Source organism: Volvox carteri (genome assembly GCF_000143455.1).
Source record: "Volvox carteri f. nagariensis unplaced genomic scaffold VOLCAscaffold_20, whole genome shotgun sequence".
Lineage (NCBI taxonomy): Eukaryota > Viridiplantae > Chlorophyta > Chlorophyceae > Chlamydomonadales > Volvocaceae > Volvox > Volvox carteri.
Window position 1 is genome coordinate 237,043 of NW_003307563.1, and position 26,013 is coordinate 263,055.

A 26,013-nucleotide genomic window follows, 5' to 3' on the forward strand; every position below is an offset into this window, starting at 1 on the left:
GGCCAAACGAACCCGAAGGCTCATGAACCGCTTTGACAGCGCCGTCGATAGGGAAAAGAAAAAAGAGAAAAAGTAAACGAAACAAACAAAACAAACAACAGAAAAAGAAAGTTTTACGCAAGAAGAAAACGGGTGTTTATGAGAAAGAACAGCGTCAATTTGACTCTGAGACACAATTGCCTGTTACCGCCGAGAAAGTTAGGTAGTTAGGTGCTCATGCCGGGAGCGAAACATCTCAAAAATTGCCTTTGCAAGACCACGCTGATCATCCACTTGCATGATATCGCGGATGTTCGCATTGACGGGCACACCGAGGTCCCAGAGCTTTTGACGCGCAGACATAATCGCCGGACATTCTACCAAGAAGTGTTTCTCATCCTCAATAACTCCATTGCTACGACACACAGCGCACACGCGGTGCTCCCTAGCCCTGTTGCTCTCACTGTTAACCGCCAAGTCGGAGACATACAAACGAAAACGGAGTAGGGCACGATGATGCGCCGGGGGGATATAACCCGCGTACGGCTTCGGTGGCCCCATCCAGTGCTTATGACGGCCCATCTTCACGCCGGGCTTCCTACCGTCCGTAACGAAAACTCTAGGGTCCACAGCCAGCCTATCATTCGCCCAGTCGTCGTTGACACGTGTCCTAAGGGTGTCCATCAGCGCTTCGACATCAAGCTTGCAAGCCGAGTAACGTCTAATCCTCATATCAATGCCTCCCCCGACTGCCTCCTCACCCCAGTCATGCTCTAAGTGGTTAAGGATACGAATGACTTTGGATCCCCAACCATCAAACTGCAAATTCGTTACTAACGCCAAACGAATTTCCTGACGAAAGGCGCTGTGGTATACGCTACTAGTGTCCTCCACCAAGCGATTCCAGAAGCGAAATACGGATTCAGCCCAGTGCAGCTGTAGCGGCATCTGCCCTAGCTCCATAAACAAAAGCTGGAGGGCTGGTACAGAAGTCCCTACCAATTGGTTCATGAAAAAGGTTTGGAGCTTGACCATTCGGATTCGTATAGCCACATCGAAATAGCATGACCGCGGTGCCTCGTTAGCCTTTTCCAACATCGCGAGAACCTGGTCAGGCCCCCACACCTGCGAGCCGTACGATAAGACAGAACGCACTTGCGCATTGAAACACTTCATGCCGACGCTAGGTAGCAGCAGACCCTGCCGGCGCAGCTTGTTGCGTGAGTGACTGCATTGAATTTAGTGTGTGTGTGTGTGTGTGTGTGTGTGTGTTACATGGTTGGGGGGTGCGTGACCCCATACCTGTAAGACTACCCATACGAGCCGAAGGCCCAAGGGCAATACTACAACGCCTAAAAGCCACGGAGAAAAGGAAAAAAACACCGCACATCAGCCCAGACTAGCGTCCAAAGGGGGTAATTGAGTTTCGGTGAGCCCACATACGTTCCAATATCCGCGCCAGGCGTGCGGGTTCCCATTGCATGGCCTCCAACATACTCTGTTGATGATCGAATCCCTCTTCAGCACGAATATCATTATAGGCTGGGCATTCCAATAACACGTGTTTTTCATCCTCAATTCGGTTATTAGGACCACAACAGTGGCAAAACCGCTGCCCCCTGGGAACATGGTACTTGCCCCCTCGTGCTCTGTTCGCCTCCAAAGCCCAGCAACATAAACGAAACTGCATTAGCTTACGATGTGCTAAACGAGGAATGAAAACATTAGCATGTGTTGGCCACATGACGGCTTCAGCTCCCGAAAAGGGCAGCCCCATCCAGTGCTTATACTTCGCCATTTGCACTCCCGGTTGCTTCCCATCTGATGGGTACTCCTCTGGCAAGACAGTCAGACGCGTATGGTCCCAGCCGCTCATCAAACGCTCTCTTAGTGCCGTTATTATCGCTCCTTCTGGTAGAGGTCTACTCAACAACCAGTCAACACGCTCCTTTACCCCCACGACTTCTTGCGGTATTCCGCCCCAAATGTTGCACTCCAAGAAGGAAAACAGTCGTAACATTGAGATTCCCCAACCCTCCCATTCCGGGTTGGTCAGGGCATCGGTTGAATTTAGTGACTGGAAAAATACATTTCGGTTGCCAGCAGATAATGTGCCTCTTCTGGTTCACAATACCTTGTTTGCCACATGCGCAGACATACCTGTCTTACTTTCAGCCGTTATTTTACGCGAAGCGTAGATGAAAGAGCTCTGCAGTACTGCGGATTTATAATTTACAGTCACGAAAGTACGGCATCTGTCCGCCAAATCAATCTCCTGCCCTTCTCCCATCAGCCATCACACCAATGCACATGGGGACATATAAACACATCGATACATACATAGATACATAGATACACACATACATAGATACATAGATACACACATACATAGTTAGAAGGGCCCCCCCTCGGGCTGAGACAACTCCCTGGTGCTTTCTGGCTGAGCAGGGCTTAAGGCCTGACACAACTTTGCGTGGCTTGGGTTTTGCCCGGTAGTTCGTTGCGGAGGGGCGTAGTGTGAACAGTTTTGGATGTAATATCCAGCTTTCGGCCTTACCTAACCGACCGGTAACCTTACTGACCGGTTACCTTACCTTACCAACCGGTAACATTTCGGGTCGGTTCATCACATTCCAGTACAAACTGTTAAGACCAGGAAAGCGCCGGACCCCCGCCGAGTCCTATTATTGCTGTTACCATCCTCTGGTTTATGAGTGTCGGTCATTTCCAAACACAAACCACCGAGTTTTGTCCTCGGCCGGTAACCCATTGGTAGAGTAGCCCGGTTACCGGCCGGTGGTGGCACATAATTTGCGCGCTCCAGATGTTTTGGCGTGACATCGGTATGCCATGGCCGAATGTACGCCACAGGGTGGAATCGTGCCTCGTGCCTCGTACCTCGGGGGGATGTACGGGTGCCTCGTGAGCATATGTGGCTTCGGTTGCAGTGGAGAGGGATGTCAGCAGTCCCATGCTAGATGCCCTAGCATGAGAAATGTGTACGAGAAGGTGTCCGTGGTGATAAACGTGAATGAGAAGGTGGGGGGAGAGTTTGAGTCTAAGCAAGGAGTTAAGGAAGGGTGCACTCTATCTACGGAGCTGTGTGGACTCTTGATTGCGACACAGGCTGACCTGATTGATATGCATAACATGGTAGAGGCTGGAGCGCATAAGCATGACAGCGATCGGAACTTAGCGAAAGATGTGAACAGCTGACACCAACAGCTGACCAACTCCACCTCCTACCAGGCCGGGTCCCTTGCTTTAAGCGTAAAATATTTTATTTATATTTATCACTGGAAAAATCCAAATTGAGAATTCTGTCTTCTTCTTTTTCTTCTCCTGCCTAGCATTGCACTGTAATGTCGGTAATCACATGTTGAAGGGGCGAAGCCTAATCGGGTAAGGCAGGGGAGTTCGAAATATAAAAAGGGATTCGACCTCTGGTCAACATCGTCCTTGGGAAGGCACCACTCGGAATACAGCCTCACAACAAAAACCCCAAAATGGAGCAAAGCTAAAAACCCAAGGCGGGTGACGTGAGGGGCATTCTGCAATTTATTTTGCGGAATATATTTCGAGTTTGGAATAAAGAATTGTCCGTGGTCCCGGAATTTAGGAATAGATTAATCTACACCGACCGTACAAGTTCATTCCTCCAGCCAAAAATGGGCTGTCCATGCCAAAGCCGCTAGATTTGTACAGGAGACATACATGTTCACCATATCATAGCACATATATGCCATGGATACTGATAGGAAGGTCACACCCGCGAGTCAAGGAGGAATAGGACAGTTTCTGACCGGACCAAACCCTGCAAAATATTCGAATCCGAAGCTCCCAAAGCGTGGCAGGCCACCAGGGCAGAAATCTAACTTCGCTGAAGCCATTAGCGACGGTGATGAAGACGGTGTAGGGGTCGTAGGCAGTGTGGACGCAATGCTGCAGCCAAAAGACGACGATGACCGCGAGCGGGCCAACTGTCAACGTTCGTCATATGCTATGCATCATTACATTTGCAATCTGGAGAGTCATATAGTGTTAATTTTCCAACGTTATGCAAAACGTAGGACGGCGAGCGAACGAACTATTCGATCAGTGCTTGAGCTGGTCTGTGTTTGCTTGGGCTCGGCAAGCCCTTGGAAACAGCAGTCGCCCGTGCAATCGGGCTTCCTGCCAAAGTGTCTAAGTGCGCGCCGCTTACTGGCGTAAAAGAGACACCTGTCTGGAGAGATGGTGGTGTGTGCGTGTTGCGACATTCCCCAAACCTGGCGTTTGTACAAACTAAACTGTAACTCATCGGAGGGGATCTGGGGGGGGCCGGACTAAAAACCTATTCCTCCGTTCACACTGGAGAATTGACGGGCAATCATAAGGCACGGCATCTGACCCGACGGGCCCCTCAGAGCTGCAGCTCCGTCGCCTCCGCGAAGTCGTTCTCCTGGCCGACCCGTCAGGCCGCCTGCCTTACATGGAGCAGCTGCGGCGGCAGCAACCCCAGCGGCCGCTGTGGATGCCATCGCTGGCGTCACCGTAGCTGCTGCCGCATCTGCCGCCAATGCACTGCGTTCTGAAGCCGCTGTTGTGTAAGGTTGACGTAGTAGCTGCCTCCCGAGTTCGAATCCCACCACTGTCCGGAGAGGTTGGTGGTGACGTTGCAGCGCCGTTGCCGTCGCCGCCGCTGCCGCCATCACTGCTACCGGTCTAGGATGATGATGATGAGGAGGAGGAGGCGGAGGAGGAGGGCCCCAAGCGGTTGAGGAGGCGGCGGTGGAGATATGAACCATCGCGCCACCAGATACCCCCAACTCCCCCACCACACAGGTGCCGCCACTGACGACGCAACGCTGCGGGGCATCGCCCACCAGCAGCAGCAGCAGCAGCAGTAGTAGTAGCAGTAGTAGTAGTAGCAGTAGTAGTAGGAGCAGTAGTAGTAGGAGCAGTAGTAGTAGGAGCAGTAGTAGTAGGAGCAGTAGTAGTAGGAGCAGTAGTAGTAGGAGCAGTAGTAGTAGGAGCAGTAGTAGTAGGAGCAGCAGTAGTAGGAGCCGTAGTAGTAGGAGCAGTAGTAGTAGGAGCAGTAGTAGTAGGAGCAGTAGTAGTAGGAGCAGTAGTAGTAGGAGCAGTAGTAGTAGGAGCAGTAGTAGTAGGAGCCGTAGTAGTAGGAGCCGTAGTAGTAGGAGCCGTAGTAGTAGGAGCAGTAGTAGTAGGAGCAGTAGTAGTAGGAGCAGTAGTAGTAGGAGCAATAGTAGTAGGAGCAATAGTAGTAGGAGCAATAGTAGTAGGAGCAGTAGTAGTAGGAGCAGTAGTAGTAGGAGCAGTAGGAGGAGGAGCAGTAGGAGGAGGAGCAGTAGGAGGAGGAGCAGTAGGAGGAGGAGCAGTAGGAGGAGGAGCAGTAGGAGGAGGAGCAGTAGGAGGAGGAGCAGTAGGAGGAGGAGCAGTAGGAGGAGGAGCAGTAGGAGGAGGAGCAGTAGGAGGAGGAGCAGTAGGAGGAGGAGCAGGAGGAGGAGGAGCAGGAGGAGGAGGAGCAGGAGGAGGAGGAGCAGGAGGAGGAGGAGCAGGAGGAGGAGGAGCAGGAGGAGGAGGAGCAGTAGGAGGAGGAGCAGCAGCAGCAGCAGCAGCAGCTCCGCTTCCAGACGCCTCCGTCTTCGCCTGCACCGCACAAGAACCCGTCCCACCTCACCGCCCAACATCTTCACCACCTGCAACAACGCTAGCGGGTGATGCCCACCCAGAAACCCACCCAGAAATCGTACACGCTCCGGCGGCCGCCGTCATCACCACCGCCACCACGACCCTGCCGCGGCCTACAACCCTAGGCGCGCTAGGCGTGCAGGATTCGAACGAGGCATCCAGCCTGTAATGAAGCCCTAAATACCTAGCCCTGCCAACCCACGGCATGTCTTCAAACTGCACAGTGTTTCCCACTGCTCGCTGCGTACCAACCTTCATAAGGCTCACGGTTAACGCACGTCGAGTTCAATTGGGGTAAAAGTAGACAGCCTCACATTTACGGATATGAGCGGTCATGTTAAATGCTGCGCTGCACCGCTCCGTGGTGAAGGGCCTGAAGGGGGCACACTAGGCGCCGGTGATTGTGAGCAAGCAGATTCAGGTCATCTGCGAACAGCTTCGCCACATGGTGCGTTTAAAGCACCACCGTGAGTCTGCAATTGCATTATTGCGATTTGCACGTCCGAAACTGGTGCCCTACACAGCGAAATGGTGAAACCCACGTATACTAAACCCACATCACTAGAAACGATTTACCGTCCATGGCCCCCCCGGCTTTACGGACACCCCCGCACTTGTGCAGAACTTGGAATTTGGAACTTAGAACTTGTTGTACTAACGGCGGCCTTCGTCGCCGCCAACCTGCACTGAATCTCGAGCTCGTGCTGCCAGGCGGAGCCATGTTGTCATTAGCTTTGCTGCTCCATATGCATGAGTGTCCTCTCGGCTAAGGGTCCCTGCAAACCTTGGTAAAACGGTCTGCAGTACTACGGGATGAATGCATCGCATGGCGAAGTTGCAAGGCCTCAGGCGCATTGCGGTGTTCTGCACCAAGATCACATGTGCGCTCATCTCATCACGGTTGCGTATTCCGTATTCCATCCGCGGCATCTCAAGTACCAGGACCAGAACGGCGAGGGAAGACTGCACCACCATTACTTTGCAGGCGATGCCGTCGCTGCGGCGGTCCCTGGTCTGGTTTTGTCGCTGCTGGCCGTGGGGGTTTTACCCCGTGTGGCTCTTCGGCACACTTGCCGGGGCCCTCTCGGTCCTTGTGGGGAGCCCCTTCAAGCGGGGTGATACAGGTAACTGTCGTCACTATCGGCCACCAGTGGAAATTTCACAATTTGGTTGGTGTTGAGAGGGGGTTTCGCAGCTGGGTTGCACGCTACCAAGCCGAGCCGGCGGCTGGCCGCTTAGCTTCTTTAACGCAACACGGCAGGACTGGGCAATAAGGATAACGACTCGCAAAGTGAGCAACGTAAGCTGACGTACCAGCTGCCGCAGCTGTTATAAACTTGCGAGCTGCTCTGTGCCTTACGCTATACGGCTGCTTAAGCTGCACTTCCTGTTACAAGGAACCAAAGAATGTGGCTTCCCGCCGCCACTTAAAGGAACCAAAAAACAGTTCCATAAGTACGACAAATAGTCCTCAAGGCAACAGTAGAGAGGTCTGACCGGAATAACGTCCAATTTACAACAGCCGCTACCCTGCAAGCAGATGGCGCAAAGCCATATACGTGGGACTGTTTGTTGCAGTTGCAAGCCGCAGGTTCGCCTGAGCGAACCGCAACACCACCTCTGCCTCTGAGTGTCTCCGTGCGCCGTTTCGTGCGCCGCTGGTAGCAGTGAAGAGGAACATGTTTGGCTGATGTCCGTCGTGTGCAGACGATACTCAGCAAGGCTATGGCCGCTTCATGCATAAAATGCGGAAGCATCCGAGGCTTCGCCGGTCTTCCTTGTGCGCTGTCTGTGCAGCAACCATATGTGATAATTATAATTACGATTATTTTCTATATTTCCTTCTGGACTGGTGATAGTACAAGTCAACAGGTGATGGAAAACACATTTCGTTTGTAAGTTAAGAGTTGGTTGTTCCGACAAGCTCCGGAGGCAAGTAAACTCGTGCAGAGAGCTTTTCATGGGTATTGGGTATGATTATAAATACCATGTGTATTGGGTGTGGTTATACATAAAGATGTTGCAAACGCTGGTATCCTACAGGATGTCTTCCGGAGGCTAAGTGAGCCAACACCCATTTCCCCCCCGGAAACGGGCCTCCAGGGTTATTGTAAGAAAACTAGTAAAGTAAGATGGCAACATATTTTGCGTGGTATGCTAATATAGATGAATTTTATTTGAATGTATGACAAGGGCAGTGATACCGACGCAGCTGTAAACTAACAAAGGATCCCTTCTTAACTTAATCTTAAGCGTCTAATATTTTACAAGGTTGCACGCACACTAGAGCCCGTTTAGTTTTTATGTAGGGGGGCCGGTTTGCGGCCGATGGAGGAGCAGCGCTTCGAGTTCGCAGCTCAACAGCATCAGCAGCATCCTGTTCGTGGGGACGATCTGGAAATAGTTGAGTATGGCTTGGACTCCAGTAGCATCGGAACGGAGGCAGCGAAGCTGTCTGGCCATGCCGAAATACAGGTCAGAACCTCGTTGCGTTGCCCCATAAGGTTGCAGCAGCCGTTCATGCAAACGCAACCAACTGCGGGCACTTAGATGCGAAGTCTTAAAACTATATCCATCGCTAAAGCTGCAGCCGGTCCACGTGCCAGCTTTCCCCCCCTCCGGCCGATGATATGCCAAAGGCGGTCACCAGTGCCAAACGAGGCGTTCCGCTCCGGCCTACGAAAACTGGAATACATGCAACGACAACCTTTCACATCTTCGCTCACAACCCAAACCCTTCCTCCTAAACTCCTTCCCTTCGACTTTTGAAATTTCCCCTTTCCCCTCAGAGCGACGACCCGCCTTCACCGCCTCAACACCCAGATCAGCCCTTGCCGCTGCCACCGCTACATCATCTACAGCGCCACAGGCCCCCGCACCTGCAGCAACCTCTCCTGCCGACATGTCTTCTGTCGGCAGGACCGGATGGGTTTTCTGCGCCCCCTTTGGACTCCAGATCAGACCTCGACGTTCTTACTCGCACCTGGTTAGTACAGGAGCAGCAGCAGTGGCAGCAGCAGCTGCAGCAGGAAGCCATTGCTACAGCCAGTTTTGCACATGCGCGGGACTGCCTTAGCACTGATTCGAACGCCTGGAGGAGGCTCCACGACAACAGCCACAACAGCGACAAGCGCCATAACCGCTATAACCGCCACCAACTCGGCAAGCATTGCCAAAAGAACGGTGATTTTCGATTGGAGGCCACGAGGCCGCGCAAGCAACAGCAACATGCGGACGAGAGTGACAGCATAAATGACGGAGGATATGGCAGCAGAAGAGAAGGTGAAAGTACGTCAGATAATCTCAGCAGCGGCTCCTGTAGTACGGCCTCGTACGGCACATCCTCCTGGGACGAGGACCGGAAACTACGGAAAGGGGACAAAGGCGCCCAGGAGCACAGCGGTCGGTCTAGATTAGATTCCAAGCCTAGACCCGGATCCAGATCCAAATCTAGATCCAGATCTAGATCTAAATCCAGACCCAGATCGTCCAGCCGGCACGGGAGACAGCAGAAGCCGTCTCGCCCGCCGCCGCCGCCGCCGCCGCCGCCCGACCTGCCCTTCTCCGTCAACGCGGTTCCAAGTCTCGCATTACGCAGCTGGCTGCTCAGGCGCTTCACCTACCTCTTCTCCAGCTGTGTGAACTGGTACATGACGCCGCCGCCGCTGCCGCCGCCGGCACCACCACATCGCGCCGCCGCCACCACTGAGTCCAAATCCGGTTCCAAATACAGATCTGCTGTGATTGCGTCGTCAAACAGTAGTAGTACCGCCGCTGCTGGCGGCGGCTGGTGGCCGTCCGCGAGGGTTCCACTGGGGGCGGCGGCGGGGCCGCCGCCGCCGCCCGACGGCGCGCTTCAGCGTCGGGGCGTATCGTGGACGTACGCATCCCTGGCCGCCACTGCGGCGCGGGGAGAGCTGGCCAGCAGCCATCCTGTGGCAGCCGTACTGGATTGTGTACGGCTGACGGCGCTGCAGTCAGTGGAGGCCGTCCGACTTGCGGCCAGGCAGCGGCCGCCACCGGCGCCGGGCCAGGGCCAGACGGTGACGGAGGCGGAGGTGAAGATAGCAGCTCGATCTGTGGATGGAGTAGAAGAAGACGAGAAGTTGAGGAGTTGGATGCAGAGGGAGGTGGCTCGGGTGGTGGAGCTGTCGCGGCGGCTTTTGGGCGCAGCGGCTGCCGTACGGCCGGCCATGGATGCGGCTGGCCGGCTGGCGGCGAGGATGGAGGCGGCGGCGCTGCTGTCCGCTCCATTGGGGACGGGGGTTGGGGCGCCGTACAGCTGGCGACGGCGGGCCAGGTACGGCAATACTGATCGAATCGTTGTCCGCGGTGCCGCCGCCCTAGGGGCCCTATCCTGCCTGGCACAGGCGGGCTATCTGGACGCCGCAACCCTGCCGTACAAGCTGTACGACCCCGGCGACGGGAGTTCAACAACGGCAGGCCGTGGCGGCGGCGGCTGCGGTGGGGAGAATTTCTTGGCGTTTGGTGGTACTCGGCTGGGGTTTTTTACCTCGTTACAGCGATTGATGACATCAGCATGTACGGCACTGGTTCCCGGGGTGACGGCGGAGGCGCCGTCGGAGCGTCAGCGGGGTCCGTCAGCGGGAGACGCCGGCGAACTCGCCGCTGCCGCCGCCGCCGCGGCGTCCAAATGTACTGCCGATCAACATCGCCCCCGCTGCTTCATCGGCGCCGGCCACCCAGATCCGCCGGTACGGCAGGGTACGGCAATTCATATCCCGATGATGGGTTACGGTGTCGCTGATGGTGATGTTAATGGAGGGGAGCTGGACGGCGTGGAATGCTTGGGCGGCGTAGAAGTAGCCTCCTTGATTGAGCTCCTGGCGCAGAGTGCCGTACGTGATGACGTAGCGGGAGCGGCGGATGACGCCAGCGGAAGCGGTGGCGGCGGCGGAGAAGGTGAAGCTGGTCGATGGACTCGGCGACTGGCGCGATTAGAGGAGCTGACGGCACTGGCGGAGGCGGAGTTCCAACAGGCAGCGGCCGGCAAACCGACGGTGGCGGCGGCAGAGCTGGCGTCACCGCCGCCGCCAGCGGCAGCGGCGGGGGCGGCGGCACCTCTGGGCCCAGCTGCAGCAACTGACCCGCCGGGCCATGGCGGTGCTCCGTTAGCTTCTGGGGCTGCGGCGGCAGCAACGGCAACTGTACGACAAGACCCGCTGCGCCAGCATCGTGACTCAGCAGCGGCAGAACAGCAGTGGCCCCCAAGGCGGGACACTGAGAAGCAGAAGCAAGTACATGTAGCCGCCGTGCTGCAGCAGGCACAGAACGCCGCCATCGAGTGGCTGGCGCCGCGCGCTGCCGTACATTTCGCCTCCGGCGATGATGAGGCACGTGAGGCAGTACGGGAGGTCCTGGAGCTGGCGGGCCAGCTCTTTGGCGGGACGGCGGCGGCGGAGGGTGACGTGTGGGCAGCCCGCGGCGCGGCCCATCGGCTAACGCAACTGCTGGGTTGCTGCTACTGCCGTACAATTCGTGCCGGCACGCTGGCGGCGCCGCCGCTGGGTAGTTGCGGAGTGGCGCTGCCGGCGGCGTTTTTGGTGCTTGAAGGACTTCTAGCGGCTGGGGCCTTTCCGATGGGGGACCAGCGGTGTGGCAGTGGCGGCGGTACGGCGGGCGGGGTGGCGGAGGCGAGGAGGTGGACGCGCGGCAATCGGAGGCGTTTGTGGGGCGCGGTGCTGGTGTTACTGCGGCGGATGCGCTTCCTGGTGCAATGTGTCGTACAGCGGCGGCGGCATCAGGATGAGGAGGTGGCGGCGGTGCGGAGCGCCAGGCAACGGCAGCAGGGATCGGGTACGGCTGAAAAGGCAGCGGCGGAAGCAGTGATCGATGGAGCAGCTGTCGCCGCAGACGGCACCGGCGACGGCGCAGACGTGACGGTGCGTGACGGCGACGACGCGGTGGCGGAGATGGCGGCGGTTATGTCGTACGGCAGCGATGACGTAGTGCAGGACAAGGGTCCCCTTCCCCTCCCCCATGGCGTGGAACCCTCCGGGGATGTAGTGGTGGATGGGCGGGAAAGTTCCGGCGACCGCGCCGCTCCGAAACCTGGTAATGGGAGTGAAGGGACGGAGCCCAAAGCAGGGTGTCTGCCGCCGCCGCCGCCGCCGCCGCCACAGCGGCAGGAGCAGGCTAGAAAGAGGAAGCGCAAGGAAAGGGTTGGCGGCAAGCTGGAGGTTGAGCTGGAGGAGGCAGCAGACAAGAAAGGTGCAGAGCATAAACCGGGAAGGGAGGATGAGGATGAGGAAGAGAAGGAGCCGGCGGGCGAGGTGTTGGCGGCGGCGGCGGTGGCGGCAGAACAGGAAGGAGGTACAGCGCCAAGGTGGCAGCCGCAACAGCACGACCACCCGCAGCAGCACGAGCACGAGCACGAGCAGCAGAGGGTGAGTGAGATAGGGTTTGGGGGCAGGGGGCCATTCGAGTAAGGAGGTCGGGTAGGAAGGTAGTAGAGGACGTGAGGTTGGGGGAAAGAGATGTTGGCGGAGGGGGCTTTTTGGGGGGGCCACTTGGTCTGGTCATTGCTGCTCTGGTTGTTGTTGTTGTTGCGGTCGGTCCTAAGACCTCCCGTCCTCCTTTTTAAATGGTAGCGCTGCATTTGATAACTTCGTACTTCCTCAGAATCGAACAGGGGACCTATGCGGTCTGTGTGATCGCACCTCGCCCCTTTTACCTTACCTCTCTCATGACCCCTCGCGCTCGCTCATGCAGAGTCGGAAACGAAGCAAGGTATGGGTGGCAGCGGCGGCGGCGGCGGCGGAGGAGGAGGAGAAGAAGGAGCCGGTCCAAAACGATGCGGAGCTGGGTGGGGCCGCGAAAACCAAGATGCAGATCATCTTGCGCCGCCGCCGCAGCAGTAGCAGCAACACCAACGGCCAAGATCATGACCATGACGAACAGCTCCAGAACCAACAGCTCCAGAACCAACAGCACCAGAACCAACAGCACCAGAACCAACAGCTCCAGAACCAACAACCGCAAGAAGGCGGAGGTAGAGCTCCTCCTCCTCCTGCAGCTGCTCCTGCTGCTGCGGCGGCGGCTATCATCCCCCCTTGGGCCGCTGTTGATAAGTCGGTAGGTAAATTGAACTTGGAGTTGGCGCTGGAGGGCAGGAAGCTGCTACGAGATGTGGTCTTTCCGACGACGTGGACTGATCTGTTCGGGCACGACATTGCCGAAGCGGCGTGGCGGTTGGCGTGGCGGTTGGCGCGGGTTAAGGGCGGCGCTGGTGCGGCAAGGCTTCCTCACCGCCGGCATGGAGGGCTGTCTCGGGAGCGGCCGGATGTGAGGTTGGAGGCGGAGAAAAAAAAGGAGGGGGGAAAAGAGGAAGAAGAGCAGGAAGTGCAGCAGCAGGGGGAGGAAGAGCAGGAACCTGGGGGCTGCGACAACTCGGGAAATTGCAGAGAGGACGCTTCTGGGCCGGTGGTGAGTTCCTCTTTGGGGGTGGGGGGAGGAGCCAGGTCCATTCTCTTGTTGCTGAGTGGAGCTTTTCCTCTATAAATCCCACAGCAGTATTATTGCAATAATATATAATAATGATAATAATAATAATAATAATAATAATAATAATAATAATAGTAATAGTAATAATAGTAATAATAGTAATAATAGTAATAATAGTAATAATTCTTATTATTGGTGGTGGTAGTGGTGTTATCACTGGTCATAGCATGCGTTTATTTGTCTGTCTGCATGTCTGTTTCTCTTTCGGTGTTCCGGTGTGCGCGCCTATCTTGGATGAATGTATGTCTGTATGTCTATATTTATCTGCCAGGTGATTCCGGCCTGCCTCATGGTGGACATGCCGGGGGCCGCCGCGACCGGTGACGCGGCCCTGGGCCGTGGCACGAAACACACCGGGCTGCAAGGGGGGGGAGTCCGCAGGGGGAGACGTGCTCGGGGAGCTGCACCCTCCCTGGAGGAGCTGGAAAGGGCGGTGACCGCTCTAGACGCGGAGGAGCAGCAGCAGCAGCAGGAGGAAGAGGAGGAACGACAACAACAACAACAACGACAACAGCACGACGGAGCCCAGGAAGCTCGTGTTTCCGCCGCTACCGGTGCTGCAGCTGCTACCGCCGCTACCGGTGCTGCAGCCGCTACCGCCGCTACCGGTGCTGCAGCCGCTACCGGTGCTGCAGCCGCTACCGGTGCTGCAGCCGCTACCGGTGCTGCAGCCGCTACCGGTGCTGCGGCCGCTACCGGTGTTGCGTCCGGCGGGGGCGGGTGCTCCGGTGACGACAGCGTTCCTCCCGGACTAGCGACTCGGCCCGCCGGGGGCCCGCGGCTCGCGGCACCTCGAGGGTTCATGTTCGTGGCGCTGGTGCTGCTGCCCGGCTTCAGGTGCGGCGGGGTGGCATACGTGAGCTACTGAACTTAACTTTCTGTGTGTGAGAGTGTGGGAGTGTGTGGGAAGTTCGGGGGTCGACGGGGAGCTCTTGTTGGCCGCCGGGTTAGCCGCACGTGTGTGTGTGTGTGTGTGTGTGCATTGTGTTCATGTGTGAAGGTGACCAAGTATCCCTCTGACCGGTCCTGACACTGGCCACAGAGGGGCGGCTGCCCAGATGCTCCAACGGAGCCAGAAGACCCCTGTGTTTGCGTGTGATTGTGATGTGCGTGTGTCTGTGTGTGTGTGTTTGCGTGTGTTTGCGTGTGTATGTGCGTGGGTGTGTTACCAGGGTGGATCCGCCGCCCTGCAAGGTGTTACCGCCCTTCAAGGGCGTACCGGGGTCTTTCCGGGGCACTTACGAGATGGCCCTGAGGTTGCGTTCTTCCGTAACATACATACATACATACATACATCCGGGTTCAAATCCGCCTGCCGACCCCTCGATGTGTGAGGGGTGTTGAATTGGGAGGTGGCCCCCCATCTTGTGGACGGCGTAGGACGTGATTATATCAACTTGCGAGCTGACCAGGAACTAAGTTGAGGCGCCGTTGATCCGCTAGATTTGGTTGGATGCTGGTGGTGAGTTGCCGAACCCAACGAATACACATTCTGAAGTCAGATGGGGTGAATGGATTAGGGTGCCCCTCTCGCAGGGGAGAGCAGGGAACTGCCTCGGGAAAGGGGGCCGCTGGTGAAGCTATACCACCCTGTAACAACATCATACATACACACTTACATACGTACATACATACATACTTACATACATACAGGACATTCGCGCGAAAGAAGGCCACCGCACCGCCAGCCTTCATGTTGTACGTGGACCCCCGGGGCAACGAACAGTTGACGAGGGGCGGCGGCGGCGGCGGTGGCGGCAGTGGCGGCGGCGGCGGCAGTGGCGGCGGCGGCGGCTGTAGCAGCGCTGCTCCTGTCGCTGGTAATACAAGTACAGCTGGCGGCGGTGCGCCGATGGTTCAGTGCAAGTTGGTTTCCAAAGCCGTACAGGAGCTGGGCCCCAGACGTACTGCAGATTGGGAGTCAGTTCTATTCGTCGCCAGCCGGGTGAGTGCGGCCTACCCCTGGATGACGTCAGTGTTGTCCGTGTTGCACCTCCCCTTTCCCCATCGGTCAGTCCTGCTTCTGGTACACTCTTTACTTGGCAGCAGCTTCACTCGTTCGTGGGCTCGTCTTTCCCCCCCTTTTTCCCCACTCATGGTTCGCCTTTTCACCCTCCCCCCCCCTCCTTCCCCCTCTCACTAAGTGGGTAGGACTGACGGTCGCCAATTAACTGTCAGAATACGTTGAAGCCCCGTGCGCTGTGCCTCTATTCTTGTGCATTTGCCAACAAACTAACCATCTAACCAACTAACCAACTGACGTCAACTGTAATACGCCGATTCGCGCAGGTGGATTCCAGGAGCCCTGGCCGTGTCAGAGTGAAGCCCCTGGGTCAGTGGCGGGGAGAGGCGACCCGGGGGGGGTTGTCCTGGCCGCAGGCTTTGCAATGCCTGCCGCTGCGGCCGCCCTGCGGCGGTTCCCCTGAATGCCACCTGAATAGCTCAGGGAATGACCATCATCATCAAAATGATAATCATCATGATAATGGAAGGGATGTCCTAAACTATCGGTTGCCCTTCCCGCCGCCGCCGCCGCCAGCACTGCCGCCAGCGGCAACAGCTGTAGCAGCAGTAGCAGCTGCTCGTCCTGCTGGTACGGCGGCGGTAACGGCCGCGTCGACGTTGCAGTCTGAGAAGGATGAGGTCGCGCAAACGGTAATCCAAGTTCACAGCCGGCTGACACATGGCGTAAAGCTGCTGCCGCCGCAGACGCAACAGACAAATCAGGCGCAACTACCAGCAGCAGCAGCAGAATCAGCAGCAGCAGCACTACCAGCAGCACTACCAGCAGCACCACCAGCAGCACCACCAGCAGCACCACCAGCAGAACTACCACCAGCAGCAGCAGCAACAGCAACGCAGCCGGAGCTGAAGACGGAGCCATCTGCTGTGGCGGCGGCGGCAGAGGAGGAAAAGCTGCTGCCGTTGGTGAAGCAGTCGCCACCGCCACTCGAGCAACATCCGCAGCAACAGCAGCCTCAGGCCAGCCAGCGTAAACCTGTAAAACGGTTGCCCAAGCACACACAGCAAGAGCCACAACCGTCACAACCGCTACAGCCACAGCAGCCGCAGCTGAAGGGGAGGGGGCAGGTGAAGCAGCGGCAGGGGATGGAACTGGGGGTGAGGACTAAGTCGTCCCTTCCTCCGTCAGGGGGGCAGCGGTCTAAGCAACCAAAACAGGTGAAAGAGCAAACAGGTCAACAGCGGCCACGGACTCAGGAACAAGGGATCCAGCAACAGCAGCAGCAGCAGCAACTGCAGCACAACCGACAAGAGGAGCGGGATGCGGAAAAGCAACAGCCGCTGGTGGTGACGCCGCGTGATGAGTTCCAGGAGCAGCAGCAGTGGCAACAGCGGGAGATGCAACAGCAGCAGGAACAGCAGCAGCAGGAACAGCTGCTGTCACAGCCAACACAGCCGAAGCATTCACAGCAACAGATGCAGCACCCGCAGCAGCAGAAACAGCAGGACCAACAGCAGGACCAACAGCAGCAGGAACAACAGCAGCCGCATTCGAATCCGCAGGTCAAAGAGGAGGCGGGGGCTCACGAGGCGCCTCGTCCACCCGGCTTTGTCTCCGGAGGGGTTTCCCCGCTTCCCCCTCGGAGAGGTGAGGTGGCAGCAGCATCCGTAGCAGCAACGGCACCGTGCACAAACAGAAACGGCAGCGGCGGCAGTAACGGCGGTGGCGGCAAAGCGCTGAAGGAGAGCCACTCTGGGGGCCGGAAGCTACAGCTCCAGCAGAAGCAGCAGCAGAAGCAGCTACAGCCGCGGGGCTCAAGTATGAGCATTCGCATCAAGCTGGACGAGTCCGTAAGCCCCGCCGAGGCAACTACTGCTACTGCGACGACCGGTTTTGCTACTGCTGCTATAGCCTCTGTTACTGCGACAGCTGCTGTTGCTGCTGCTACGACAGCTGACGCGGCTAACAACAGCGGCATCCCGTCTCCGCAACAACAGCTGCTGCTACAGCCCCCGTCGCAACAGCTGTCGCCGCAGCCTCAGCCGCCGTTGCGGCAGCAGCTGGCTGATGAGCAAGTGGCAAGTGGCCGCTGTCAGCGGTTATGTGGTTATGATGGTGGTGGTGGTGGTGGTGATAGTAGCGCCTCAGACCACCCGGAGGCTTCCCTGCTGCCGCCGCGGCTGGCGCTTCCGCCGCCGCCGTCGCCTTCGCAGCTGCTGCTGCTTGTCCCAAGCGAGTTGAGGCCGCCTCTAACCGAGCTGAGTCCGGATTCAGCTGACGGCGGCGGCGGCGGTGCTCCTGCTGCTGCCGAGGCCACTGGCGGGGCCGATGTGCATGACGTCGACATGATTCCCGAAACCGATTTAGAGGAAGAGGAGTGTGGGGAGGGTGAGGGAGGTGCGAGTGGCTGCGAAGCAGGTGGCGGTGATGGTGGCGTCGATGCTGCAGGCGGTGGTGACGGCGATGGTGGTAGCTTTGTTGTTGCCGGTGGCGGCGGTGGCGGCGGTGGCGGCAGTGGGGGTTACGGCACGCAGTGCAGTGCTCCGCAAGAGCGGCGGAACAACTGCCAAGAGGTGGTTGTATGGCATCGGTCTCGAAACCGCGGTGGTGAGCATCCTACGCCGCCGCCACCGCTGGATAAACCGTTGCAGGAGTCCATTTCCCTGCCGCCATCACTTCCGCCGCTGCTGCTTCTGCCGCCGCCGTCGCCGGCCCCGCCGCCGCTGCCGCTGCTTATGCCACAGGCTCAGGAGGAGCAGCACCAGCGGCCCGAAAAGCGGCGGCGGAAAATATCGACACAACCGTTGCCGCAACCGCCAATTACACAACCGCCACAACATCGACCGGCTATTAAACGCGAGCCCGTTGCAAGTACGGCAGCGAGTACGGCACCATTGCCGGCGAAGGATCCACAAGTGGCGGCGGCAGTCTTGGAGGAGCCCCGGGACAGGGAAGGACCACACGTTGCGCTGCTGCCGCCGCCGCCGCCGCCGGCCGACGCGCTGGCGGCGGCAGCGTCAGCGACAGACCTGCCTGCCGTGCAAGCAACGCCCCCCGTGGGTCCGAGACCTCCGGGCGATACAGGACATGCCGCGCCCCCCTTGGCACTGGTCCCAGATCCGAACCAGGCGACGGCGACGGCGGTGGGGATTACCCCATGTCGCTTAGCAGTTGCATCGAGTCAGCAGGAGCAGGAGCACCAGCGGCTCACGGGTGATGCTGTTACCACGACAACAACATCAGCAGCAATAACAACATCAGCAGCAAAAACAGCAGCAACAGCAGCAGCAACAGCAGCAGCAACAGCAGCAGCAACCGCAGCAGCAGCAGCAGCAACAGCAGCAGCACCGCCCGTTGCGCCGCATTCGGTGCAGCTGCATGCCCCCCTACCCGCGATGGCGGTGGTGGTGGTCGGCACTGAAACGAAGGCGGAGGGCGAAGCGGCGGGTGCGGCGGAGAATGGTGACTCCCCCGACGGCGGTCTGCTCCGGGCGGCAGCTAGAGCTCTCGCATCCGCACAGCTGTCGAAGAGACAATCCGCCGGTAAACCCAAGCGCAAGCGCACAACCACAATAACAGCACCAGCAACAGGGACTGTGGATTGGTCTGACTCCATATCGCAGGGGCAGGGGCAGGGGCAGAGGCCGGGCGATAAAGGCCAAGGCCACCAGCACACCGAGTCCCACACGGAATCTCGGAAGGTGCGCTTCAGGACTTCGCCGCTGGCGTGCTACTCCCCCGTCGCGTTCCTGCAGAGCGGCAGCCCGGAGGGCAATGACGACAATTGCGGCGGTGGCAAGGGCGGCGGCGGCGGCGGCGGCGGCGGCAAGGGACGGTGAGGTCCCGGATGTAGCAGCATAAGCGGCTGGCGGCGGTGGCGGCGGCGGCGGCGGCAAAGGACGGTGAGGTCCCGGATGTAGCAGCATAAGCGGCTGGCGGCGGTGGCGGCGGCGGCGGCAAGGCGGCGGCGGCAAAGGACGGTGAGGTCCCGGATGTAGTAGCATAAGCGGCTGGCGGCGGTGGCGGCGGCGGCGGCAAGGCGGCGGCGGCAAAGGACGGTGAGGTCCCGGATGTAGTAGCATAAGCGGCTGGCGGCGGTGGCGGCGGCGGCGGCAAGGCGGCGGCGGCAAAGGACGGTGAGGTCCCGGATGTAGCAGCATAAGCAACTGGCGGCGGTGGCGGCGGTGGCGGCGGCGGCGGCAAGGCGAATGAATGGGACGGCAGGGGCTGCGGTGGTAGAGACGGTGGCGCGGTGTGGGGGCTTGCGGTGATAGTGGTTTTGTACGGCACACGGTGCGGCACTGGAGCCCCCGGCAGCAGCAAAACGGCAGCAAGCCGGGGCGTCGGACCTCGTGGGGGGGAGGCTCAGGGGCAAGGGTGATGCGTGATGCGATACTCTAGGTTTGCAAGATAAAGAAAAAGAAAGACGGGATCAGCGTTCTGTGGGTATACGCCTCTCCGTAGTGCATTCCTTCGTGTGTGCTAGCTCGTCCCCCACCAAGTGTATCTGTAGTACGACATGCCGTGAGCTAAGGGCGCAGCATATTATGTGTTCGTTCATTCTTTTCATTTTTGTGCAGCCTGTGATCGCCTATCGTGCATTTTTTCCTGTACTCGTTCCCCTTCCTTTTTGAAGTCTCCGAAGCATCTTCGAGATGGCAACCGTGAGGCGGTACGAGAGGCGAAGGGAGATGCCGTACTGCTATATGTGTACGAATGAATTATCCGCTGCTACGGTAGGAGTGGTTGCATCGGGGCCCGCGATCGATACTTCACATGTCGTACACTTATACATCCCAGCAGACAGCGAAATCACTTTTGGTACCACCAAAGCGGCCTTGAGGCCAATACTGCAAATCAACACAAGTTCATCTAGTCTCTCCTCCTGCATATTGCCCTACTCAACCAACAGAGCTGACACAAACCCTTAGCATACATTTTCACATCCACATATTCGCATCACGCTCCTAACCCCACCCCAACCTCCGTCACTCCTCCCTCCACCTCACCACCACCATCACCACCACCATTCGCATTACAACAACAACAACAACAACAACAACAACAACAACGGTGCAATGCAGCCCGGGTGGTCAGCGCGTTGACCGGCAGCCCAATTCGTACTTGCGGGTAGACAGCTCCAGGGTGGGGTTCTCACAGATCCGACCGATATCCGAGGAGGACACGAGGGCGCCCTCGAAGTGGGCTCCCTTGAAAAGAAGAAAAAGGGGGAGAGAGAGAGAGAGATGGCGAGGAGGGCAGTTACTTGAAAAAGTGGTTTGGGGGAGGGAGGAGAGAAATAAACATGTGTGTGCACGTGATATAGCAGGGAGGAGGGAAGAGGGGCAACGGACTGAAAATGCTCGAAAGGAAAATGGCCGACAAGGAGCGATAATGGGAAATGGAAAATGGAAGATAGCAGCACACCTCAAGAAATCTATTTTCAGATGTGTTGTATGAATGAAACAATGCGTATGATGTAATCATGTACGACGCCACAGACCGTACACACAACGCAGCACCTTGAGGTTGGCCCAAACTCCCGCTTCGTCTCGTCCAAATGTGCTGCCCGTTAGGATGCTATTCTCAAAGTTGGCGCCCTGCGTCGAGCACACGACGAGTGTCTTGACGGTCTGGCATTTTCTTTAGAACGCGATTAAAATTTGGAAAGTTGCAACGCCATTTCGGCGCAAGCATAAAAAATATGAATAAGAAATACTGAAATATGAGGCGCGCAAAAAATTCAAGGCGCGCAAGAAAGGCGAGATTTTATACCCAATCGGGTCGTACTGTCGCACGTTCGTACTGCCGTACGTCTATAGTACCGTACGTCTGTGCTGCCGTACCTGTAGGTCCGCTCCGTCGAACTGCGTGGAGTACAGGTTCGTGTCCGTGAAGTCCGCACCGGCTAGCCGGGCTGACCGGGCATTGGCGCGAGCGAACCTGTTCGTTATATATCATATCATCACATAACACGACGAGTTGTTGGCAAGAAGGTTAGGCAAAAGCTCCTGCTACGAAATGAAAAATGAAGTCATTGCGACGTCGTTTTGTTGACTTTGTTGACCCAAAACAGTGGCAAGGACAAACTGAAGAAGAAAGTGGCAACAAAACACAGTAACCAACTCCCGCGGCCGTTGACCGAAACCCCCCAAACACACCGCTGCACTCCCCCCTTTCCTCTAATCCAAGCAACTGAACTCCCCCTTCCTAAGCGCGGATACCGCCACCTAACCCCCACCTAAAATTCCCACTGCCTATCCATAAATTCCGCACCAAGCATCACACCGCACCGCACCACCACCACCACACTGAACTCACTGGCTTCCAACAAACTTGGCCCCGGTGAAATCGGCTCGCTCCAGAATCACTCCGCTCATCACCTTGCCGGACTGCCGCCGGGAAATATTGTTAAAATTAGAAATGGGACAGACACAAAAGCTTAGACGATAGATTGTAAGGTCCGGAAGGTCCGGAAGGTCGTGTCGGTTGTGTCGGTGAGAAAACGGGTGACAGGAAGGAGGGGCGTCAAAAGAAAGGATAAACTCGCTAGGCACAATTTTCAGATCATCAATCCTGTACTGGAGGCACTCCTACAATTTGCGATGTGAGGTCCTGGGGTCGATAGCTGACTAGGCCCCCGACATTGAAATGTGGAGTTGAGGTCACAGTTGATTGATCGAGATTCGCACGCTGGGTTGCTGGCGACTGGTGAACCCTCTCTCTCTACGGATGTTCGGGTGAAACAATGATGAGGAGGGGTCCTAGAAGGCCAGAAGGATCAACCGCCTTGGACCTTCCAGTTCGTATGGCGTAGTACAGTGTGGTAATGGTGGATGGTGCTGTATGGCGATTAATTGTAGAAATGACATGTATGTGTTCAAGTGGCCCAGAAGCCTCCCACTCTGTAACAACAACAACAACAACAACAACAACAACAACAACAACAACAACAACAAGAGTGAGTGAGGGATCGAGGCGCGCGCGGAGGAACAGACGGACGTAGAGCCGCGCGCCCATCCCTGCGCTGTGTTTCGGCCCGGTCAGGGCCCCCGGTGCTCGTCCTTTATCGGGCGAGCCGCCCACAGTGTAACACCCCATCAACAACAACAACAACAACAACAAGATCAACCCAGCCCAGGTCAACCCAGTCCAAAGAGGCTCCCACTGATATGCAGCAAATCCGGCCCACTGCCACTATCCGACTGCATTCTCCCCCGAGGCAAACGACCCACATCTCTAAGCGCCACAGCGGGGCCACCTGAGCCCCTTCCTCCCCCAGCAGGGCCACAGCGCACCCACCAGGTCTTTTCCGGAAAAGTTGCACTCGCGCACGTCAACAATCGCCTCCACCATGTTGCCGCCGCTGGATTCCTGAGAAAAGGCCGCACGCGTGTCCGCAAACTTGTCTAGGGCCGTCACGTCACAGCGGTTCGGGTTGCTGGTATCGATAGGTGGCAACTTGCTCTTTGCAGCTTCAGCGTCCAGAGGACAGCCTGAAATAGAGAAATAGACAGGCAATCATATGCGTTCGTCGGGCATCAAGATGCTGTATAAGAGCGAAATTTTGTGATAATAAATATACCTAGAAGAAAAACGGCTGCTGCTGCGCTTAAGGTGCTCGTCTTTACGCTCTCCGATAACCAAAGCGACCGGCCCGCAGCATGGCACGCCACAGGCCTAGCGCCCTTGGCTAATCTGCGGACGTCGTTAGCAAAAGGCAAGCGACATGTCCGAGAGAATGGCCGTGTGCATGGCAAGGCTGTCATGGCTATGTAAGGGACTGGTCGATGGGAAACACGCCGTCGACAACCGGGCTAAAAACTCAGGAAATCTTTCGTATCTTCAAAAGGACAACGTATTGCCGGCACGTCTCCTTGACAGTACGCTGGAGAATTTTGAGGGCGGTGGCAAAGTAGATGTGATGCCAACGGCACGAGGCCGTTAGACCGTTCTGCTCGCCCGTTAACTACCGATGCTAAAAAGTATCGCCTTCCGTGCCAGCGAGGCACCAACAAAGATGCTTCGTATTCTTTTGGCAATATTTTTCTCGATGTATGTGGTCTCTAACCATAATACCTAAAGACTTTGGACTTTTGACTTTCACCGCTGAAGTTACCTCATTACAAGCTGTTTCTCCATGCCCGATCTCCAATCCAGGGTAACCTCAGGACGAGCTCAAAACGAAGTCCGCCATGAGACGCCCACATCGGCAGCGAAGTCAAGCCATCGACAGCAAGCGGCCACGCGCACTCCCCACCCACACGACCGGCCAAATGCAACCACCCTAGCCCCAAGCTGGGTAGGTAGCCCTGTCCAGCCTCACCACCTTCGAATCCAATCTCCGTCTCCACCACAAAGGTTGCCTGCGACTAGAAGAAACTCGTCGTACAGCCACTCCAGCCACCGCGACATTTCCGCGTAATCCGAAAAAAAACCACTTCCGCATTTCCGCACTTGTGGTGGCCACGGGGCTTAAAGGCTGTTGTGCGAATATATGGGGGGTGGGGGTTAAGGCTTACCCAGCCTTACAATCGCCGCCATCACACAAACCCTGAAGTGTGCACAGTCCTGTCCCAGCACTCTCTGCCACCCCCTGCCCCTGCGCTTTAAGAGTAGGGGGCCTCTCTTCTTGAGCTGAGCACAAGGCACGCAAATGCTAATATAAAGGAAGTCTGACTGAACCTGAAAGGGAGGAAAAGGAAAAAAATGAGTCCTCGCCGACATACATACATACATATATATGAAAAAACAAACTTTATTCCTCAGTAGTAACTAGTGCTCACTACTGCTGCGCGGAGAAGATGAAAAAACGTGCCTCTGAAAGACCCCTCCCCCCTTGTGTCTGCAGCAATCCGGAGACTACGCGCCCTTCAGAAAAGCAGAACCTTCGAATAAGCAGCAGCAGCTCTTTTGGCTAAGCAGCAAAGCTACCCTAAAACCCTAAGCAGCAAAGCTAAGCAGCCTCTCTCACAAAGCGAAGTGAAGACACATGGAAAACGAACTAAAGCCAAGCCGGCACTGCGAAGGCAGCCGAACGCACCACTCAAAACACAAACACACAAACACACAGACACACACACACATACACAAACACTCGGCCCCCTCACAGCCTCCCCTCCTCTCCTCCTCCTCCTCCTGCTCCTGCTGCTGCTACCTTTCCTTTCTTTTTTTATTCCCTTTCCTAGCTTCTTTCCTTTCCTTTTCTAGCCTCTTCCCCGCTCTCCATAGCCCCCCCTCCCCCCCATATCTCTATCAGGGTATGTCACCCTCACCCTCACCCTCACAGCAAAAGAGACTTCATTTGATATTGCCGGGATGGCCAAAAACATGAGAGCATGCACTGCAGTACGGTATGGTACGGAACGGTACGGACATCCCGGATGCCCTTGCATACGTTTGGACGGTGTGGGGGGCGATGAGGTGAACCACAACCACAACCACAACCACAACCACCACAACCACCACCGGTCCTGCAGGTGCCGGAAAAAAAGAGGCCTGCTGTTACTGTTGCTGTTCCTGGTACGACACTCCCCCCAGGTGGCCGCCAAAAGGCCCTCTGCAAACCGTTGGCCTTACCTCCCCCTCCCACCTCTTCCCCCCAGTGCTGCCATCTCATTGCCCCGGGGAAAGGGAAGAAGGGTGGGGGAGGGCCACGAAGGGTACGGCACTGCGGAGCGGGGGCCGCCTGCAAGGTGAGGTGCGGAGTCGGGGTTGGAGGGTGTTGGGGTGGGAGGTACGGCAAGGGGTTTTCGTGCCGTACGCGTGGAGATCGATTTTCGCGGAAAAGAGCGACAAAACCGCGACAAATCGCTTTACGCGGCGATAAAAATACACATCGGTACAAGCATTTACACACATACGCCACAGACACGTTCCCCCCACCCCACCCCACCCCACCCCACCCCAACCCCCACACACGAACCAATGACACGCACATGCACGCACATCCAACCAACCTGTCGTATCGCATGAGCCGCAATCGGCCCTCCTTGGTGCCGTACGCCATTCCTTCCGCCGGGAAGGCGTTGAACACCGCCACATTCACCTCGTCGTCCGCACTCAGCAGCACCCGCCGCAGACGCAAGTCGGGGACACTGAGGCGTGTTTGGAAGGTGTGGGGGCCAGGAGCCCAGCGTGTGTGTTTTGCAGGGGGAAAGGGGGGGGAGAAAGGGGGTGAGAAGGGGGGGAAAGGGGGGAAGATGAACCACGTGAACGAGTAAAGCTGATGCCAAGGAGGATATGCGTAGACTAATGCGCCAGACGGGGCGAAGGGGAGAGGAAAGAGAGCTAGGAGGGGCTTATGCATGTGGGAAACGCAAGTAACGCAACCACATACACCCGCACCGAGTGCACGTGCGCAGATGCGCGAGCATTTGGAGAGTACGGCACTTCATTTCAGAGAGTATTCATAAACAAACAAACAAACAAACAAACAAACAATACACAAACCAAAGCGTTCTCCACATCACTTCTTAGGGCTCGCACAGCCGCACGTCCAACGCCTCGCCGCCGTACTATACTTATGCCGTACACCGTAACAAGCATGTGCCGTATACCGTACCTGTAAATCTCCACCACGCTGTGTACCGCAGCCAGCTGCCCCGCACAAGACACCAAACTGCACAAGCTGATGTGGCGGCGGCCGTACGCGACCAGCAAATGATCCCCAGCGGGGCTCAGCTGAACACTCGTCATGCAGTGCGCCGCCAGCACTGGACGAGCATGCAGCAACAAGCCGAAATCGGGGCCGACAATGGATATTCCCCCCCCCGCGGCGGCGGCGGCGGCGGCTACCGTCGTGGCGTCGTATGATGCGGCAAAGCCTGGCGCCGCGGGGAAGGCGACGGAGGAGG

The 26,013-nt window shown here is 57.2% G+C and overlaps 2 protein-coding genes across 2 annotated transcripts; one reads left to right on the forward strand and one right to left on the reverse strand.

Annotated features, from left to right (window-relative positions):
• Positions 1–6,487: 6,487 nt before the first annotated feature.
• VOLCADRAFT_91179 (uncharacterized protein) lies at positions 6,488–20,088 on the forward strand (the record flags this gene model as incomplete). The annotated part of the gene is made up of 14 exons (XM_002950666.1): positions 6,488–6,794; positions 8,590–8,656; positions 8,768–12,077; positions 12,403–13,116; positions 13,466–13,732; positions 14,032–14,050; positions 15,734–16,520; positions 16,803–17,007; positions 17,371–17,554; positions 17,606–17,764; positions 18,173–18,300; positions 18,781–18,858; positions 18,913–18,992; positions 20,070–20,088. The coding sequence occupies 14 exons, from the start codon at positions 6,488–6,490 to the stop codon at positions 20,086–20,088; spliced, it is 6,324 nt and encodes a 2,107-aa protein (XP_002950712.1).
• A 162-nt stretch (positions 20,089–20,250) lies between these two features.
• VOLCADRAFT_117651 (uncharacterized protein) lies at positions 20,251–25,254 on the reverse strand (the record flags this gene model as incomplete). Its single annotated transcript, XM_002950779.1, has 7 exons — positions 20,251–20,367; positions 20,680–20,757; positions 21,004–21,100; positions 21,479–21,549; positions 22,460–22,653; positions 24,750–24,845; positions 25,106–25,254. Coding segments are annotated over 7 exons (801 nt in total), but the record flags the coding sequence as incomplete, so codon positions are not given.
• Between the last annotated feature and the right edge of the window lie 759 nt (positions 25,255–26,013).